The 20,401-nt window shown below is 35.3% G+C and overlaps 3 protein-coding genes across 4 annotated transcripts in view; 2 read left to right on the top strand and 1 right to left on the bottom strand.

The window, feature by feature from the left end:
* The window catches only part of LOC136808523 (rab GTPase-binding effector protein 1-like), a 50,744-nt gene that overhangs the window by 28,004 nt on the left and 2,339 nt on the right, over positions 1 to 20,401 (bottom strand). The gene's annotated exons all lie outside the window — the stretch shown is intronic.
* LOC136808525 (uncharacterized) lies at positions 10,178 to 16,688 on the top strand. 2 transcript variants are annotated; one of them, XM_067065053.1, is made up of 10 exons: positions 10,178 to 10,352; positions 10,624 to 10,736; positions 11,184 to 11,281; positions 11,465 to 11,506; positions 12,519 to 12,584; positions 13,294 to 13,374; positions 13,940 to 14,075; positions 14,556 to 14,658; positions 15,125 to 15,702; positions 16,545 to 16,688. In XM_067065053.1, exons 1-10 carry the CDS (start codon positions 10,271 to 10,273, stop codon positions 16,686 to 16,688), a joined length of 1,443 nt encoding a protein of 480 aa, XP_066921154.1. In that variant the 5' UTR covers positions 10,178 to 10,270. The 2 variants fall into 2 exon arrangements, with proteins under 2 accessions (XP_066921154.1, XP_066921155.1); XM_067065054.1 differs by lacking the exon at positions 11,184 to 11,281.
* On the top strand, positions 16,679 to 19,694 carry LOC136808527 (uncharacterized). The gene is made up of 4 exons (XM_067065055.1): positions 16,679 to 16,976; positions 17,598 to 18,139; positions 18,689 to 19,032; positions 19,263 to 19,694. Exons 1-4 carry the CDS (start codon positions 16,745 to 16,747, stop codon positions 19,528 to 19,530), a joined length of 1,386 nt encoding a protein of 461 aa, XP_066921156.1. The 5' UTR covers positions 16,679 to 16,744; the 3' UTR covers positions 19,531 to 19,694.

Genomic DNA, 20,401 nt, shown 5'->3' with positions numbered 1-20,401 from the left:
CCATAACAATTTGTTACAGTAATAGATAAGGTGGTAAATTGATAAAAGTAATCTTAGAAACACACAAATTACGAAAAAAGGGATTTGATAAAAGTTGATCCTAGTAGAAACCGTTTAAGGGGTCTTCGACAAAAAACTTTCGAATTTTTTAACAGCATTGGGCTGATAAGCTTCTGACCCCCTCCCCCCTTGCCCTTATCAGCCAAAATTTTTCGAAACCAACTTTTACATCTTCGAAAACACAATCATGTCCGCCTTTGCATTGATCTCGCCTATCCACCCGCCATTGTCGAATTTTTGTCTATGTCTTTGCACCAACATTGAGTTTGTTCATACCCGCATTGATATTGTTAATCAAAACAAAAGTTAAAAAGACGGGATGAAGTCGCAAAATTTCGAAAGAAACGGCAGTATGATGCTGGCCAATGAAAAAAGGGTTTTTTTATCAAAGCTAATTCAAAACTCATATATAGCTGTCAACTCTCCTGCATTGGGCGGGAGACTCCCACATGCCAACCCAACGTTTTCTCCCTCGGGAAAAAAATTCAGTAAAATCTCCCGCATTTTCAGGATTTTCTCCCGCATCTCCCGCATTTCCAAAAATTTTCCGACTTCCTGAAAAAAAAGTTCAGATTTTGAAAAAGCAATATGGCAAAATTTCCTGAATTTGGAAAATTGAGACAAAAAATTCCCCGATTTCATGAAAAAAATTTCCGATAAAATCGGACTTTGCGAGGAAATTCCCTCGATTTCCTGATTTTATGATTCGGAAAAATTGGATTATCGGGGAAAATTTTTACAGCTTGAAGCTCTCCCGCATTTTTGCGAGGCAAAGTTGACAGCTATGAAAACTGTACTTTTAAAGTTGCAAATTTGTGCGCGAAGGTGAAAGCAAGTGAAATTGTATGCTTTCAGTGGAGTACGTTGGTGGACGAAATCAGAAAGAAATTGGCTAAAAAGGTTTTCGTGCCAATACTTGTTTTTTTATCGGTATGTAGAGTAGATGGACCCCATCCCCTTATTGGCCCAATGCTGATAAAAATTCCAAAGTTTTTTGTTGAAGACCCCTAACTGCTCTAACTTGGGACTCTCTGACAAAACATGGGACAGCAATTTGGCCACCGTTTCAGGCGGCAATCACAAATATCTTCATTTCGCGTCCTCGTTGGGTCTAAAAAGTGAGTCGGTCGGTCATAAAAATTTTCAGGTTTCCATTTTTCCATCCATTTTTGGAGTGCATTCTTCCAGACGTCCGCGCTCGATAGGATCGATCATCGGAACGGCTCGTTGACGGATCGATATGTGATCGATGGATTACTTAACGATCCGGATAGGAGATCGATTGAAGATTCAGCCATAAAAAGTCTTGAGTATCGATCCTTCGTTGATCCATTATCGAGCTAGTATTTCAATCGAGTATATCGATTCGTCATCGATCGTTAATCGATTCGTCATCGATCGTTAATTGATTTGTTATCGATCGTAAATCGAGTACCGTGAGTGGTCCTAAATCCGACAGCCCTGCCTAATTCCGACCCCCCAAATAACTGTTATGAAAAAAAATTATATGTTTATAAACATTCCCTCTCCAAGTTGAACGATAAACTATTTCAAGAACAAAACATCTAACAATGATGACTTAAATGTCAAGATGTCAATTAATATGATCAAAAAAGTGTGAATTGTAAAGATAATTACCTTTTATTCTGAATCCGTTGTTTGTGTTCAAAATGTTATTAACTAATGTTATTTGATTTAATGGGTTCAATGTGTTATTTAATGGGTTCAATGTGTTATTTAATGGGTTCAATGTATTAAATCTCTCAGTTTATTTGACACTTTGGTATCTTCGTTGCATCACAGCAAAAGGTTTGTTTTTATTTTAGTTTGTATCTTTGAAAGTCCCCATCGGAATTAGGCAGGGCTGTTGGATTTAGGACCACTCACGGTATGAGTTGATAGGGTCGATAAGATCGATAAAAGATCGATGATAGATCGATAAATAATCGATAACTAATCATGAGCTTAAAAAAATCTTGAGTATCGATCTTCAATCGATCTCCTATCCGGATCGTTAAGTAATCCATCGATCACATATCTATCCGTCATCGAGCCGTTCCGATGATCGATCCTATCGAGCGGACGTCTGGATTCTTGGAGGAAACTGCCAGCCAGCCAGCAGCCAAAACAACCGCGTGTAATGGGTAGTTTAAAATTATGACCTTTGAACACTGTGACCCCGGACCCCAAAATGGCGCATGTAATGATAAACAAAGTCAAAATGCTGTGAATGCGCTAGAAATCTCTCGCAATAAATCTTCAATAATAAAATTTTTGAATGAAGGAAAGGCCATTGACAGAAAAAGTCCGACAAATTTACCCACTCACCGACTCAATTCTACTCAATTTTCGAGAGTCGATATTTTTATGTCGATATAAGATATTTATGATTGCCGCCTCACCCGAACCTCCAAAGTCATTTGATTTGAGTTAATGAACAGCGTATCAAAAAATAAAAGATTTCTAGGCTTTTTAAAAATCGAAATATGAAAAAATCAGTAGTGGAACACACGCAAATATCTGAAACAAAATAGACTAAATTAGTGGCAAAACGATGTCGAGCGTTATTTGTTAATTTAATCCCATCGGCGTCCAGTCATTTTGAATGAAAACAAAAAAGTTAAAAAGGGCGCACTATCAGTGAAAGTTATCGTGATATGTTATGACAGAATGTATGATTGATAAACTTGGTGGAGTTATCAAAACAAATTTGTTGTCAAAGAGATTTAACAGTAGGTGAAAACACAGGCTAGGCTAGATATCAATCAAACCCAGTCCTATATGTTTTGACCAAATTGTCCCAAGTTAAAGCAGTTGACGGTAACAGAATTAGACAGTTTGATAGGTATTTTAACGGACTTTCTTGAAAGCAAGTTGCTACCCAGTCTGGAAAGGAGGGAAATGTTACGCATGACATTAAAAAAAACACCAATCACTCCTGATTTTGACTACAAGTGAATAAGTCAAAGATTTTAGAGAACAAAACTAAAATAAATACAATCAACGGAAACCCGTCCACTAAAAGGCGGCAACCGTACAACTGATGATCCAAGATGATATGCCAACCATGCAAACAACCATTCAAACAAGATGAAAATGCAATAGCATGCGACACCTGTGATCAATGGTTCCATCAAATATGTGTTTCCATGGACATTGAAACATTCATAACACACACAAACGACGTAGACATTCCTTGGCACTGTAGTGATTGTACCATCCTTCTTGAGAACGAGAACAGAGAGTCTGATACCGATGTTGCTATCCAACCTGACAATAATGAAAAGAATAAGAAGAAAGTCGATAAACTCAGAATTCTAGTATGTAACTTTCAAAGTATCTGGAGCAAATGTAACTCTTTAGAAAAGTTCTTCAAGGACCACCAAATCGACGTAGTAATTGGATCCGAATCTCATCTTAAAGAACGTACCAAAAACTCTGAATTCTTACCACCACATTACCTAGCAGAACGTAGAGATAGGGAAGACGGAAAAGGAGGAGTCATAATCATCTACAGAGATTGGATGAAAGTTGACCAAATACCCAACAAAGTACCTGAAATTGTAACTGTTAAAATACAAACACATCAGAAACCTGTCATAGTCTCAGCATGTTACCGTTCAATGTATAACTCTAAAGAACAAAACAAACAATTAGCAGAAGAAATAACAGACATCTGTAAGAAATACAAAAATCATCATCTTTGGATAGGGGGTGACTTCAACCTGCCAGATATAGATTGGAACACCAACAGTATCACTTCCAATCAGTATTCGAAAGAACTAAACGAACAATACCTTGAAGTCTTTGAAACTTCAGGTCTTCATCAAATGGTCAATTTTACAACACGCAAGAAAGCAATACTTGACCTTATGCTCACAAACCGACCAGGCTTTGTGTCAAATTGCTCACCAGTCCCAGGTTTTAGTGACCACGACACTGCCGTACTTTTAGACATGATATGCCACCCTCAGAGACATAAACCGATCCAACGCAAAGTGATGTGCTGGAACAGAACTGATTTTACAGCACTCCGTAACGACGTTAGAGATAATGCAGAATCCTTTGTAATACAACATCTGACGAAACCCCAGTAAATGAAATCTGGAACGGTATAAAAAATATGGTTAAAGTATGTCAAGAGCGCCATGTTCCAACAACCACAACAAAAAAACGCTTTGATCAACCCTGGTTCAATCAAATATGCAAAAGAGCTAACCGACAGAAAATCAGACGGTATAGAGTTTACAAGCGAACAAGAAAAGATGAAGACTGGGTGAAATTTCAACTAGCAGCAAAACACTATAGAAAGATCTGTAACACCACAAAAAACAATTTCGTTAAAGAGACAGTAACAGGAAATAAAAGAAACTTTTTAAATATATCAAATCTAAACGAAATGATATTGCTGGAGTTGCACCACTCATTGACAAAAATGGACAAACCCATTCAGATGATGGTGAAATCGCCCAACTTCTCAATCAACATTATTGCAGTGTTTTCTCCAAGGACAATGGTATAACTCCAACAATCAACGGTCCCAAAGGTTCAGACATTGCCAATATTAACTTTACAAGAAATGGAATTGAAAAACTATTGAAAAACATTGATTCCGGTAAAGCATGCGGACCTGACAATATACCTGCTCGATTTCTTAAAGAATGTGCTGAAGAGATTACAGATGCATATGTTAAACTATTCACCGCCTCACTTAAACAAGGGAAAGTACCGGAAGACTGGAAAAAAGGCATTGTCACTCCAATTCACAAAGGAGGAAACAAACCCAGATCAACTGCTGAAAACTATCGACCAGTCAGCCTCACTTCTATTTCCTGCAAGATCATGGAGCACATCCTATTCAGCCATATCATGACCCATCTGGAGAAAGACGGTACACTTAGTGATGCTCAACACGGTTTTCGCAAACAACGCTCATGCGAAACACAATTACTAGCAACGGTTGATAAATTTGCAAAAGCCCTTAACAACAGTGAACAGATTGACTCAGTCCTTCTAGACTTTAGCAAGGCTTTCGATAAAGTTAATCACAGAAAGCTACTCATCAAATTACATCACTACGGCATTCGAAATGAAATATTATCGTGGATCACTGACTTTCTATCCAACAGAACCCAATGTGTTGTTGTCCGAGGATCTACGTCCCCACAATCAAAAGTTGAATCAGGAGTACCACAGGGATCTGTATTGGGCCCATTACTCTTTCTCATATATATTAACGATATGCCACTCACAACCGAATCCACACTTGCTTTATTTGCTGACGACTCACTCCTACACCGTATCATTCGTAGCCTAAACGACACCACTATTCTCCAAAACGACCTTGACAAGTTACAAAAATGGGAAGACGATTGGTCGGTCTTACTATTCACCGGAATTACCCAGAATGAACCAGAGCCACCTGAGTCACCCAGAGCCATCCAGAGCCATCCAGAGCCAGCCAGAGCCAGCCAGAGCCAGCCAGAGCCAGCCAGAGCCAGCCAGAGCCAGCCGGAGCCAGCCGGAGCCAGCCATCGGCCAATCAGATTAAAGTTTCTGTGTTCAGCTTCACGCGGTTAATTTGCCTTGTAATTTTTCAAATTTAGTGAGACCAGAGATATACCTCGATGAAAACATTGTAGCGGCACATTCGTCTGCGTAGTTCCTTTTCAAAGTGGTAGACGTTTTAAAAATAGGAGAATATGGATGAAATTCTGGCTTTTTTGAAAGGAAAGGTTAGTGTTAACACATTTCACACAAGCTAATATCTTCAATTACAGTATTCAGTTTGTGTCTTTGTCCAAATCTTTCCTTCTTTAAAAAGAAAATAACTGTCTGCTCCCCCTCCCTTCTGTCAGTCTGTCAGTAGTCAGTCTGGTGTGTGTGCCCTTCTAAGCCATAATTTTTTATATGTTCATATCTTCTGTATCTTCAATTAAAAATTTAAAACACCCCCTTCCTAATGTTGGAAGAATGTAAAGCGTTATTGATATTTTGGAATTCTATTCTATGATTTTTTCATAGATTATTGGTTTTAGTGTAATCATAATGCAATTCTGCCATTATTCATTTTGAATAGAATTCCACAATGTCATTATCACTTAACATTTTTTAATAAATCCTATCAATTATTTTGGCTGTTGACAACATTAGGGCTACTTACTGTAATCGATTCGACGATAATACAATTCTGCCATTATTCATTTTGAATAGAATTCCACAATGTCATTATCACCAGACGATCTCAATCGAACGGAATCGACGATCGAACCAAATCGAACGCAATCGACCGATTGAAATTTGATTGTCGAACGCAATCGAATCTCAATCGAATATTACCATAATTTTCAGATTCGATTGATATTCGATTGCGTTAGATTGATGTTCGATTGCGTTCGATTGCTTTCGATCGTCGATTCATTGACCCCCGGATTGTTCATCGCATAATTTCTACGGGAAATCGAAAGTAATTTCATTTGGCTTGTGATGTTTGAGAGCTTGGATGTTGGGAAGCTGCAAGAATAAAGCCAGACGATCTAAATCGAACGGAATCGACGATCGAACCAGTCGAACAACAATCGAACCAATCGAATATTACCCAGAATTTTGACGTTCGATTGCGTTCGACAATCGAATTTCAATCGGTCGATTTGGTTTGATTGGTTCGATCGTCGATTCCGTTCGATTGAGATCGTCTGGTTATCACTTAACATTTTTTAATAAATTCTACAGTATCCAATATTTTGGCTGTTGACAACATTAGGGCTACTTACTGTAATCGATTCAACGATCGAAACCCAATCATACTGTCTGTTGGTTTTGTTCGGTGTCCAAAGTTATTCCTTTGCTTTGGCCCTCAACAAACATTTTTGTGTCTGGTGTGTGTCCTGTGTGAGATTTTGGAACTTTTATACAACAGACACTTCTGTTTCTATAAAATAATACCCACCAGACTTTGTCCAATGGTGTCCAGTGTAGTGATTGTCCGGTGGTAAAAAGTATTCACAACTAAAAAAACAAAAAGCATCAAAGAAATTTGATCCATAATGGTGGAATCAGGTGGAATTGCTGATTTCAGTCAATTTTTCTTTTATCTTGGTGGTCCAGTTTCAAATGAATTTTGGGAAACAGCGGCACTAAGCTATTTTGACAGTTTTAATGCACCTGGAAATATAGCCTTTCTAATTTCGTTTCAGAAAAAATCCCAGGAACATTTTTTTTTTATATTTCTGGCAATTTTGGCTATTTACTTTCCGCTTTGTTGGTATTTTGACAGAATTCCCCTAGTAACGCCTTAGTTACGGGGTACATAAGAGCCTAATGAAAGCCTTTTCCAGTTGGCCATAAGCTGGATTGAAGCCTTAAATAAAATTCTGAGCAATTTGGAAAATGTATTATAATCATCACATAGGCCATAGTTAAGGAGTTTCCCTCATTTCAGTGAATTTGGACTGGTTTACCCTAGCAACGCCTTAGTTACGAGGTATTTGAGTCTATTGGGAGCCGTTTTAACTTGGTTTTGAGCTGAATTGAATCATAAAATGAGACTCTGAGCAACTTAGATGTTTAACCATCATATATTCAAGGAATTTGCTGCATACACCATTTAGACCGATTTTCCCTAGAAACATCCTAGTTACAGGGTATATATAAAGCTTATCAATTTCCTTCACCAACATAATTTTTGAGCAAGTTTGAAGTTGAATTTGATGTTTTGAACAATCTAAATGTGTGATCGTGTTCACAAAAGAATGACATAATTCAACTTTTTTAGTGATAATTTTAAAAAGCCTATAAAATGTGATATTTTGTGGCTACAGTTAAAAAGATTAATTCCCACGTCCCAAAATGACAAAAATTTCTTTTGCATTTGAAAAGAAATTTCTAGTGATCTTCAGTGGCTAGTAATTAGCCTTTAAAGTGTGTGAAAGATTGTGGCTAATTTTTTGAGTGGCTAATTCTACCAACTAATTTAAAAAAGGTGTAGCAACTTCAATTTAAAAGATCAGTCACCCAAATTTCGCACAGGTTATATTGAATAATAAAGTTTTGAGATTATGTGAAAAAATGAGGGCTATTGATCCTTGAAAGTGAAATAATGTGGTTAATAGACTTAAAATGCACCCAGAGACAAAAGTATTGAATAAAAAAGTATAATCGTGGAATTTGAAATTTTTTTGCTTGAGATGATACTTATTGAATGGTTTTGTTTTCATTTTCTAAGGATACAACATCAGAAATGTGAATTTAAGTGGCTAAATACTCCTTGCAATTGTGATGTTTGACTTGAGGAAAACGCTTCAACGGGCATTTTACGTACTGACTTTATTCACCATGTAAAAAAGCTGTAGTTATGAAATTTTGGGATATTGTGCTAAATATGTGGCTAATTCCATAGAAACACTTTTTGTAATACTTCCTGTATGATTTTGTGTTAAAATGTGTGGTTATTTGCATACTTAGTAACTAGTAGTTTTTCTTCATTTTAAGCCTAATTTATAGATTTTCCCTGTCATTTATTGCCACAATTAATCACATATCAATTTTAAAGAAAGGCATGCAAGGTATCAAAAGAAAGCCAATGAAATTTTCGAAAGTTTCAACAAGGTTATTTTTTTCACTCACGATGTGAAAAAATGTGGGTAGCCTTTTTAACAATCCGGAAATTTTAGTAAGTCTTTTTAGCCACGCAGAATCACAGGGAAACTATTAGTTGATACTTTTGAATTCAGAACTAAGTGAATATTCAGGTCTTTGGAATTCTTTTGTGAATGGGTGTGGCTACCATTTAAAATAAGGACCTTTTTTCAAAAAAGTGTGAATATTAGCCGCACGATTTCACAAATTAGTAAGTAAATACTTCAAATATGTTCTATTTTTTACTAATTTTTCAAGAACACCAGATTCATTATTTTCATCACTAGTATTTATTTGCTATATCGTTTTTTTAATTATTGAAAAAATATCAATACAGCGAGTTCGAGCCACAATTTTTCACATTTATCACTTGAAATTCTTTCACATAAGTATATCTTAGAAAAATTCAATCTGTGATCTTCAACTTTGAACCAGTTCCAAATGGGGATTTTCAATATGTGCTTAATTGAGGCTATTTCAAAAAATGATAAAATTAGCCTCAAAACTACACATTTTGATAAAAAAGAAATTCCAGTGAATTTCTAGAGTCCTAATCCTCAATCTTGTATTTTCCCCTCTCTCATGAAACATTTGCTAAGAAGTTACAAGGCATTATCCAAAATCAACAAAAATTGCTTTTTTCCAATGTGTCATTCTTTTTTGAACAGAATCGTGTTTTGTCATCAAAAAACATTAAAAATAAGGACCTAAAGTATAATAGAATTAACGTATAATAAATAGTAGAAAAGTCAGCACAATGAGGAGATTAAGTATTGGTTGAAATCAGCAATTCTGCCATTATGGACATAATTTTTTTGATGTTTTTTTTTGTTTTTTTAGTTGCCTCTTGTGAGGACCTATCACTGTGTCAAATATGGTGTAATTTCTATGATGCTAATGAGGAGATATTAAGGATTTAAAAATTTGTGTATTTAACAGCCCATAACTGCTAAACTTTGGCTGTGAATTTTTCTTACCAAACCTAGTCTGGAGACCATACTCTGTTACAAAAATATTTCTATCCTGTTAAAATCCCAACAACTTCACTGAAATACAGAGTATGGAATTATTGACTCGATTCAAATCACTTCAAATCACAAAAGAAAAAACCGTTATTTTTTCAAAACAATTCAAAAGTTTGCGCCACTTCTTGAAACAATAGAGCTGTTTGACGTCATACTTTTGTTTATCAAATCATAACAATAAGATATTAGCCAATCAAATTCTGCGATTAATTCTTGCATCTTGTATAATCCCCGGCTACTACTGTCTATACTTTGATATTTTTTTGAAACCACATAGACAGAGAAGTCGGGTCTCCCAGCTATACCAAACCCTATGATATATGTAAAAATAAGAAAAATTCAAGACCCCCATGATTAAACTTTTGCCTTCTCAGGGTCTCTCCTATATGCAAAATTGCTCTTAAGTGCTTTTAAAACCCCATTCAAAACAACTCATTCATTTTTAGTTGAAACACCTTCCAATTGGGCCACTGGAAAAGTTTCTTCCTAAAGAACACCTTGGAAGGCACTCCAAAGAGTACCTGGTCGACAACTACGATGATTTAAGGATGATTAAATTGCAAGCCTCAAACATGGGGACCCATTGTCCTCCTCTTACAGTTCAACCTTTTACAACGCAGGAGTCACATGGTAATGAATCGTCTGAATTTTTGTTCTGTATTTTTCTTGCTCACTTTAGGCAGTAGTCTCATGATTTCAATTGCCTCTATTTGATCAATCCCGAAAAGTAACTGGTTGGCTCAGTGCCTAGTCAAAAAGTTCACACAAATCTTTTACATACAATCATTTAATCGTTTACATACAAATCTCTATTAATTCTTAAGAATAACGATGCCTCTGAATAGCTAATGTGTAGCCCAAACCATCCCTTTGTCTACTTTTTCGGTACTTTACCTTACAGATATTTGGAACAGGAAAGGTGCTGGCCTGGTCAATGTAGGGATCACAGAAGTACCAGTCGTGGTACAGAATGTGATCCTAGATTATATGGAGGAAGATGTCCAAGAATATGAGGTAAGAAATGTTGCCAACTGTCTTTTCTAATTACTTATAAGTGGATGCAGGATAGGATTTCTGGAAACTGAAACACCGGAATAAAATAGGCCGTTCGCTGAAAAACCAAAGAAATATAGGATCAACACAGTGACACTGAATTTCCATACACCCCCCCCCACTTATGAGTTTAAAAAGCTTTTTACCATACCATTTTGAGTTGCTAAAACGGTTGGTGTAATTCTTGCATTTTTAAAGGTTAGCGTAGATAGATAATTCAGCTGTTTTCTGTTGAGGGGTTATTGTGGTTTCTTCTGGAAATAGAGTAAAATTTTTGGAATAGGTAGAATTTTATCTCCTTGTTTTTTATTTGTTTGGCTTAGATTAAATGATTAGATTTCGAAACTTCTCAAACTTCCCACAGTCGTTGTCTTGCAGCTTTTATTATATATAGAATCTTTTTTTCAGCCTAATTATTATGAATATTTGGATGAACAGAGAGAAGCAGAAGAAGAAAGAACAACAGGGGAAGAATGTGAAGGCACTATGAACTTTGAGATAAACATGTTAGTACAGATTGTATTGTGCTAGTCTGTAGTCAACCCTAGACTTGTATATTATGTGCTTGAATTTAGTAGTCTATTTGTAGTAGCCTAAATTGAGAGTCACACTTGTTTAAATTTTACAGTGTTTTAAGTTATCTATTCTACTTGCACAAAATTATATGCTAAGCATTTTTTCTTTTAAAGGTGTACTGCAGCTGATGGAAATTTTCCTAAAGATGATTTGAGGTTAGGCTAATTTAGGCAAAAAATAAGGATTGCGATTATACAATCTTAGGAAATTTTATTGAAAGATGTCATTAGAATAAGATTTACAGTGTATATTAAATAATCCATGCAGAATAGGGATTGGTTACACATCTAGGTAAAGTGGAATTAGAGACCAAAGTGAAATATTGATCCTGTTATACTTTTGACTTCACCTAAAAAGTTTTGCAGCTGCTGGGTCCTAATTAGCCTGAGGCTAATTCTAATTAGCTGATATTTTTTGGAAAAGAATTTGTAAAAATCATGAACTGCTTCACATGTCTATGCACAGGTATACAACAAGTAGGGTTGTGTATTTTAACCAAAGTTCACTTTACTTCACTTCTGCTTACCATACGTCCTCTTATTCAAAATGGGAAATAATTAAAGAATTTTGGTAAAATGACTCACTAAAGCCTTAGCATTTTGATTTTCTGTCCAGATTCACCACATTTTGTATTCTGAACCTTTACGTACTTTATTGCATGAAAATTTTGTGGTCATTTTCATTTTTCTATTTCTCATAGTTCATTCTTTAAATCATATGATCCAGCAAACCAGCTAACCAGTGAACCGGATGAACAAAACGATGGGTAATTGTTTTATAGATTCTGTTTTTGAATATCTTAAGTATACATCTAAACCTTTACATACTTTATCGCATGAAAATTTTGCGGTCATTTTAATTTTGTGGTCCAAGAGAAAAGTGTATTTTGCGGCATTTTGATTTCGTGGTTCCGAAGCAGTAAAAGGTGAAAATAGGCCAATTTGTACTTCAAAGACTAGAAAAATACACAACTTTTATATATTTTAGATACGTAGTCGAAAAAACAGATTTTTTATGCTGACCATAAAATCGTTTTTCGCGGCATTTTAATTTCACAGTTTTTCTACCTCAACCACGAAACCGCGAAACTTTCATGCAATAAAGTAGTCCTCAGAATCTGAAACATTTTTTTCATTAATGAAAACTCTTATTTTCTATTTCTCATAGCTCATTCTTTAAATCATATGATCCAGCAAACCAGCTAACCAGTGAACCGGATGAACAACACGATGTGTAATTGTTTTATAGATTCTGTTTTTGAATATCTTAAGTATACATCTTATTGCTGCGTGTATTTTAATTTTTATTTCATGATTTCTTTAATTTAAAAGTTCAAATAAATCTATAATATATTTTCCATCTTTCAACCCTTGTATTTAGCTGAGAAAAAATCTCAGAAACTGAAAGCCTCCACACAGGACTTCTTTATTCCCACCCGATTCTAATTTGTTTTTGAAAATATTTCCGTCCCCAAGACTTTTAGAGACAGAAAAGTAGATTCATTTAAATGTAGCTTTTCACATCTTTCAAAATCGAAAAAAATTACCATGGTGGTGGGTAACATTCAATTTGTTTCCAAGTGTTCAATAAGCTATCGATTAACATATATCTACAGAACATTTAACACAAGAATGTCCTTAAAAATTTCAACACAGTGTCAAAAAATTCCGTTGAAAGCATTTTTATTCAATTTTGGTCTTTATTTGTCCTATTTTTCAACTAAAAAAAAACTGTCCTATTTACTTAACTTGTAAGTACAAAAGTTGACTGGGAGCCCTGAAAGCGGAGATCCAATGAGAATTTTTCTTTTCCAAATGTTAACTGTAGGGGAATTACCTATCCACCTTTTAAACCAACCTTTTCAATTGAGTACAGAGATGCCTTTTCATGGTTTTGTTTTTGTTTATTTATAAAAATTAAATTTGTGTTTTGAATTTTCTAGTACAAACCTGTTAGCTTTGATAAGTGACCTGGGTGGTGGCAGCATACCAATGGATCAGAATATATTGAGACCAGCCAACAGGTTAGATGCTCATATTTTAAGTTAAAGAATTAGCTTAAAGGGCTGGTAGATATTCTTATTTACTATTTTTACTACGTTTTGCGAGATGAGGAAAACAACTATACAACTTTTCCTAAAAGTTTTTTGTCCTATTTTTCAGCAATTCTCGGTTGGAATTTAGCTTAACAGCACTTTTCAAATCTTTAAAACCTTCTTGCATTTTTTTTTTAACTTTAATCTCTTTGCCCCCAATTTTGCATGTGGCGGCCATCAAAAGAATTATTGATTTTCGGAACTTGGGGTCCTATAAATTAACCGTTGCCCGTTTGTTTGTTCGTTCGTTTGTTTGTTCGTTTATGAGCTTTTCTTATGAGATAAATGTTTTTTGCCAATGAAATTGTTTCTTTACAGAAACCAACCTTTTATCTTTACAGAAGATTTGAGTTTAGGTTTGAAATTTTGAGTTGCTAAAATGTTTGCTCATAAATATGGAACTGGGCCAAATTCTATATATATCTATAAGCACATTGGAAAAAAACATTTAACTGGCCTGAAAAGCTTTAATTCATTCAATTTTTTTATACAGGATCACACAAAGCATTAACGAAATATCGCACAGTGAACAGACGTTACCCAGTACTATAAAAGCACCCGTTTGCAAAAAAGCACCCAGTTGCAAAAAAGCAACCAGTAGCAGTACTAAAGAAACTTATGGCAAAACGGTGAGAAGTTTTACTTTAATATTCTGATCGATATAGTATTTGTAACTAAATGGACTTGGTTTCCTTTTCAATCATTTTTATATAATATTGCATTTGAACATTGTTTTACTTCTAATGGAGAATTTTTTTACAGTAACTAATTTTTGCGTAAAATTCTGTAATTTTTTTTTCAAAAAATTTCAAATATCCTTTCGGTGGTGCTCGGGCTCTCAAGGGTCCTTGAGATGATTTATACAATAATTCCTTGATTCTTTCAAATGAAATTTGAATTATTTGAAGTAATTATCTTATCGAGAAATATGTTCCCCTTCCTCATGTTGCAATATTCAGCGGATCCTTCCTATCTGAGTCTTAGAAGTCATTCTTCCTAATCCATGTCTAATGAAGTTAATGTATCATCATGTTTGACTGAAAGTTGAGCTAGCCGAGCCTGTGCTTTTGTCTTACAGTCTTTGTCCATGATTGTATCCTTATGTTTAGAAGAAGACAAGAAAGTTTACAGCCCAATATATCTTCGGCAAAATCTTTGCATCATCACCTGACAAGGATCTTTTCTTTAATGGTAGTCCATCACCACCAAAAGGTCAGTGCAATAAATCTGCAATTTTTTGTTGACAAGTTGATTTTATGTGTTTTTTTGGGTGTTGATTCTCTAAAAAGTATAATTTTTCTATAAATCAATATTCAGCTCCTCCTAACTCTACTTCTAACTTTCAAACTTCTTTTTCACAGCGCAGCGGGGGTGCCCGCAAATGAAAAATATTCTTCTCATAAAGATGTCATTCTATTGATAATTTCATCAAATCATTTGAGTTTGCTCTATCTCCTGAAATATTAAATTTAGCTATTGACAACCTTGCCAACACCTCTAATCTTAGCCTTGAAATTAATTTTTAAGGAGAAACTATGCTTTAAGATAATCGAGGGGCTAAAACTTATCACTTGTTTCTTGAACAAGCTTTTTTGCGACAAATTGGCCCCTACTACAGGGTTTTTTTTTCATTCTTTCAAAAATTTATGTAATTTATGTAACTCTATTGCTGTTTTAGGAAAAACAAGTGGAATATACTTAGTAGACAACAACAAGTATACTTTCGATGATATCTTGGCTGACGATAATGGAGTGTACACATACGAGGGCTCTCCAACTAATCACGTGTATTTTGAAAACGGATACTGTTACACTGCTCACAAAAACGAAAATGAAAATGGTTACTTTATCAAAAGAAGAACTGGAAAACGATATGTCGACGAGTTTGTCAATAGAGATAACGTGTATGTTTTATATCGAACTTACCGTAGACACACATTTTACAAAGGATTCACAAATGTTGTTTGTAGAATCAAAAATGTTGATGGTGTATCACTACGCTACTGTTTGGTCATTTATGAGTGGGAATCAGGAGAAGAAGAAAGCAATTTTACTGTGCCCTGTCATGGCAACGCAAAAACTGAAATAATGAAAGAAACTCCTTTTCTCCGAACTGAAAAAAGGATAATCAATACCATGAAAGACAACTTGAAAAATGGAGAAAGACCACAGGATATTTACATCAATAATATTGAATCGTCAGGAGGCCCTATGAATGGTACATCAGTATCTTCTTTCCCAAGGAACATGAAACAGGTATAATCAAAATAAAGATTAAAAAATATTATTTACATATACTACCATAGGACTGTTGGAAAATGAAATGGAAAATTACTGTTATTACAATATAAAAATTTCGGTCACAAACAAAGCTTTATTTTATCTTGAGTCAGGGAAAACTAGCCTTTGTCAGCGAGTATGATTTTAGGCAGAAGTTGGGAAATTTATTCTGAGGGACTGTTGGGAACCCTTATTAAAGGTTCCTTATATGTTGACATACAAAAAAATGCTGACCTTGCAAAATTTGCTGTTTTTTTTAAGTATTCAAGCATGCGCATTTGGCTGAATCAGGAATTTCACCACTTTCGTTTTCTCTAAATCAAAACAAAAACTTGAACTTACCGAAAAGCACGTGCCTTGTCAGCTAGTACAATGGCACAACACACTTAAATTGCGGCAAGGAACCTTTAAGGATTGATTATCAATGTTTAGAAGTGATGCAAATTTATTTTCAATACTGGCAGAGCTGATTAAATAAATAGTCTTCATTTTGTGATTATACACGAAGGAGATTATTAGATCAATGGATGCTCATTATCATAAAACTGAAAATTGCCTTTTTATTCATATACCTTACATGGGTTTTTCGATTCGTGACGTCACACAATGTTCATAAAAACCTACCTCAGGTCCAAAAATTAGCTTAATCAGAGCATTTTTAGTCAAAAAATGGCTAATTACCAGGACTCCACCTTAAGGCCCTTTAAATTAGGAAAACACAGTCCACTTTTAACCCTTTTTACGCCCAAAGACCAAAAATTATGCCAATAAAATGGCCAACATAAAAATGATTCACAAGGTAATATTTTCCTTTTCAGATCTACAACCTTGCCCAGAAGAATAAATTTGAGACGATCGATATAAGAGATACCGAAGTAGATGATGTCACCGTAGATGAAATGCTTCAGATAGTGAAGCACATGAAGATGAACCCTGAATCCCTAATAAAAACGTCGTCTTGACTCCAAACGAATACTTTATTACTGCATTTGATGACCAACAAATCAATGATATCAACATGTTTTGCACTACAAAGACGCGCCCCTTGGTGATGGACACAACATTTGACGTTTGCGACCTATGGCTGACAGATACAGCTTATCAAAACCTGCGATTGGTCAACTCGAAGGGCGATCACCCTTGGTTTTATGGGCCTTGTCTCCTGCATATGCAGAAGACAACTGAAACATTTGCTCGTTTTGCACTTGACATGGTTGTGTCTGGGTTGAAAAATACCCTAGGTTTTCTAGGTAAGTACTTTTTATCAAATGCTAACTACTATTCCCTTAATTGCAAAATAGTTCATTTTTTTATATCATACAGTTTTATTCATGTATTTTTTTCATTCGAATGGATTTCATTCGATTTAATGAGCTTCGAATTATGCGAGTTTTCCTTTGTTTGGTCAGATTTTGTTACAGTACAGTCTTGAGACCACTTTATTGCATGACAATTTCGCGGTCATTTTAATTTCGCTGTTTTTTTGCCGAAAATTGCATTTCGCTGTCCAAGAGAAAAAGTGTATGTTGCGGCATTTTAATTTCGCGGTTCCGAAGCTTTGAAAGATGAATTAGGCTTTTTTACGCCAAAAAGACCGAAAAAAGACATGATTTTTATGTATATTGGATACGAGTCGAAAAAACTTTTTGTGCATTTTAATGTCGCGGTTGATCATGCCATAAAATCGTTTTTCGACCCAACCTTCCCTTTGTAATTGCTGGACCCAAATACTTGGTATATAATTTCAGCCCCATCTTTTTGAGTTTTTTTTTTTTGGTTTAACCCACTCCCCCCCCCCCCTCCAAAAAAAAATTAGAGAGCTGACGCTATGATTATGGCGATTGCGACGTTTCTGGCCTATTTTCTTTTAGGTACTGATATGGAAAAGGCCATGTACGAAGGCTTTAAAATCGCTTTTCCGGAACTAAACAGTCTGCTATGTGTGAAGCATATTCGTGATGCCGATAAAAGAAAATTATCAAAGATCGGAGGAACTGGTCACCAGAGGATTTTGCGTGACATCTATGGCTCGAATGATGGTATCACTAAAGAGCTTGGGTTGGCTTCTTCGCTAGACAAAGACGATTTTCAAGCCAAACTTTCTTCGCTAAAGGAAATCTGGGACTCGCTCACAGATGGATTTCACAATTGGTTCTCACGTAACAGAGCTTCGAAGTTTATTGAATGCGTCATAGAATCTGCTAGAGAATCGAGTGGCATTGAGGATTTGTTTTACAACAATGCGATCGAGTCTCTTCACTCTTCTCTCAAATCAAAGATATCCGAGAAGAAAAAAGTTATCGAATTGATCCCATTTATTGAAAGCCTCATTAAACGTCAACGATTGGAAGAAGAGCGAGCTATCACGAAATCAGGAGACTGGAGACTTTCACAAGAATACAAATGCTTTGAGGTAAATTATTTGTAACCAGGGGAAATCGATATTTTGATACGGGTCGAGCTACTCACAAAAAGTTTGTGGCGTTTGGAAAAAATAAAAGAGAGGTTAAGCAAATTAACAGAGAAAAAAATTAATTTTAGTTGAAATTTCACTCCATACCTTTTCTTTTTTATAAGTGCTCACAAGTCGAAACTTGATAAAACCCCACTGAGGTGACATCCCTTTTTATAGGAACAGTTGAATCCACAGGCAAAACCGTTTCAAAGACAGAACTTGCTTTAAAGCAGTGAAACGCAATGTTTAGAGACTTTTAAGCATACATGCTTGCATCATAATTTTTCCCAGAAAGATTATGTATTTTTTAGCACCGCCACATGGCACCCTTTTTTAGGTTATCAGTTTATCTAATTTTCTTGATCTTTTTTAATGACACTAAAAAGTGACGTCTTCAAAAACAGTTAAAATTATTTTCCTATTAGATATATAATAAGCTTCACTTTGGGTTGAAGTTGCTGGGAAGTCCGGGTCTAAATTTCAAGATTTTTATGTTTCTGTGTTTAGATGGACAGCAGGGCTTGGTATGCCATGAAACAGCACGAAAGAGACGATCATGTGGCGCGATTTCGAAAGTACATACCAAAAACGAAAGATTTGTACAAAATATCTGGAGCGGTTGGTAGAAAGCCAGGCAGCCAGAAAAGCAGAAAACGAAATCTTAAAGAACCGGTCTTTGTTGAAGAGCGTGTATTGCCAAGTAAAATACCAAAGCTTTGTGTCAAGAAAACTGGTGACCAGTTCTCTTCACAGGTGTTGAAAGACTTCGATTTGTCTAAAATAAACCCGAAAGCCAAGGAAGAGAAAGCCATGGTTTTGCGTCTAAAAAGCATGCACGTAAATGTTTCCAGGTAATTCATTTTTAATTTTATAGGAATGATATTGTCTCTCAAAAAATCGACATTTCGAGAATGACAATTATAATAAAATCCCACCAGAAATTGATTTTTCTCCTATTCATATCATTTTCATTTCAAGTTTCGAAAAATCTTCAACTTCTTTTTTTTTTTTGATAATATTGCACTTTTAACTCTTTTTAACCAAGGTAAACTAAACTATTTTTTACTTCTTACTTTTTTAGTTGCAATGCAGCAGAATGCATACGCAAAATCAGTAATGAAAAGGATTTGCTGATCATTCAAACATCTGGAGTGTCCGTCTGGACTGACAGCAAAAGGAAGGTACGCTCACGAACTGGAACCGTGTACGTTCACTTCAAGGAAGAATGTCTACGACAAGTTTTTCCAGATTTCTCCTACGAAAAAATTATAGTCGACGAAGAAACTAGGAAAAAACTTCCAGATAATGCTATCGCGAGACTTGCAAGTTTCGGTGTTAACGTGATTTGATGTATTCGGAACTTTTTTGATAATAGTTTGTACTTTGTATTTCCATTGATATTTCTATTTCTCCTCTCCCACTTGAACGTTTTTTTTTTCATTCTCCCCAGAGCATACTAGTCCTGACTAGTCTGTACTTAGCTCGATTAGACTTTGACTAATCTGTACTGAACTGAACTGAACTTATTGTTTTTGTTTGACAGAAATTAATTGAACCTTACGTTTGGCTCTCTACGGCGAGAGACAAGCTTTTACTCTACTAACGAATTTTATTCAAGGGAACTTTTCTGCCGAATGGCATGTTTTTAAATTTTAGCGAAAACTTATTTTGGCGGATGACTGTGAAAGACTCCTCTTTTCTGCCTTTCCTGACTTTTCTGCTCCACCCAAAACCGCGAAAATTCCCCTTTAAGGTAGTTGTTTATCTTGATATCATATCCGTTTTCTTGTTTATATGCTGAAAAAATAGCATAGCATTTTGTAAAGCATTTTATACTACCTTAAGAAATAGTAATCTTATGATTGAATAAATTCGATTGACGTTTTTGCTTACGTTAATTTGTAATTTCCCTCATTACACCCGGTAAATTTCAAAAAAATTCGAAATTGAAGTCGAAGTTTTATCCCATATTTCCCTCAAAACCATTCTTTGCCGCGGATAGTCATGTGACTTGTGTTTTAGCCAATAGATTTTCTGGATTTCGAGGGAAAAACAAACACTGTGTTCTAACTCACTAAAATGATTTTGTTGATAAATTATTTGTTTTTATTTGAGTATGTTCGATCTCTCCCCCTCGTGTGACTTCATTCCGTGAAAAATGAGATTACTAATGGTTTAAATTCGTCTTTTCCAAGTTTTCCGGGTTTTTATTTTATTTTT

Source organism: Clytia hemisphaerica, unplaced genomic scaffold (assembly GCF_902728285.1).
Source record: "Clytia hemisphaerica strain Z4C2 unplaced genomic scaffold, Clytia hemisphaerica genome assembly, whole genome shotgun sequence".
Lineage (NCBI taxonomy): Eukaryota > Metazoa > Cnidaria > Hydrozoa > Leptothecata > Clytiidae > Clytia > Clytia hemisphaerica.
Note: the sequence above shows the minus strand (reverse complement) of the source record. Positions and strands in the feature narration are given on the sequence as shown.

Bases quoted from the DNA above. Each gene is read 5' to 3' on its own strand.
- LOC136808525 (XM_067065053.1), top strand. From the start codon at position 10,271: ATGATTAAATTGCAAGCCTCAAACATGGGGACCCATTGTCCTCCTCTT. The intron at 10,353-10,623 runs GTAATGAATCGT...TTTACCTTACAG, and splicing joins TACAACGCAGGAGTCACATG to ATATTTGGAACAGGAAAGGT. The intron at 13,375-13,939 runs GTTAGATGCTCA...TTTTTTATACAG, and splicing joins ATATTGAGACCAGCCAACAG to GATCACACAAAGCATTAACG.
- LOC136808527 (XM_067065055.1), top strand. From the start codon at position 16,745: ATGTTTTGCACTACAAAGACGCGCCCCTTGGTGATGGACACAACATTT. The intron at 18,140-18,688 runs GTAAATTATTTG...TTCTGTGTTTAG, and splicing joins AAGAATACAAATGCTTTGAG to ATGGACAGCAGGGCTTGGTA. The intron at 19,033-19,262 runs GTAATTCATTTT...TTACTTTTTTAG, and splicing joins ATGCACGTAAATGTTTCCAG to TTGCAATGCAGCAGAATGCA.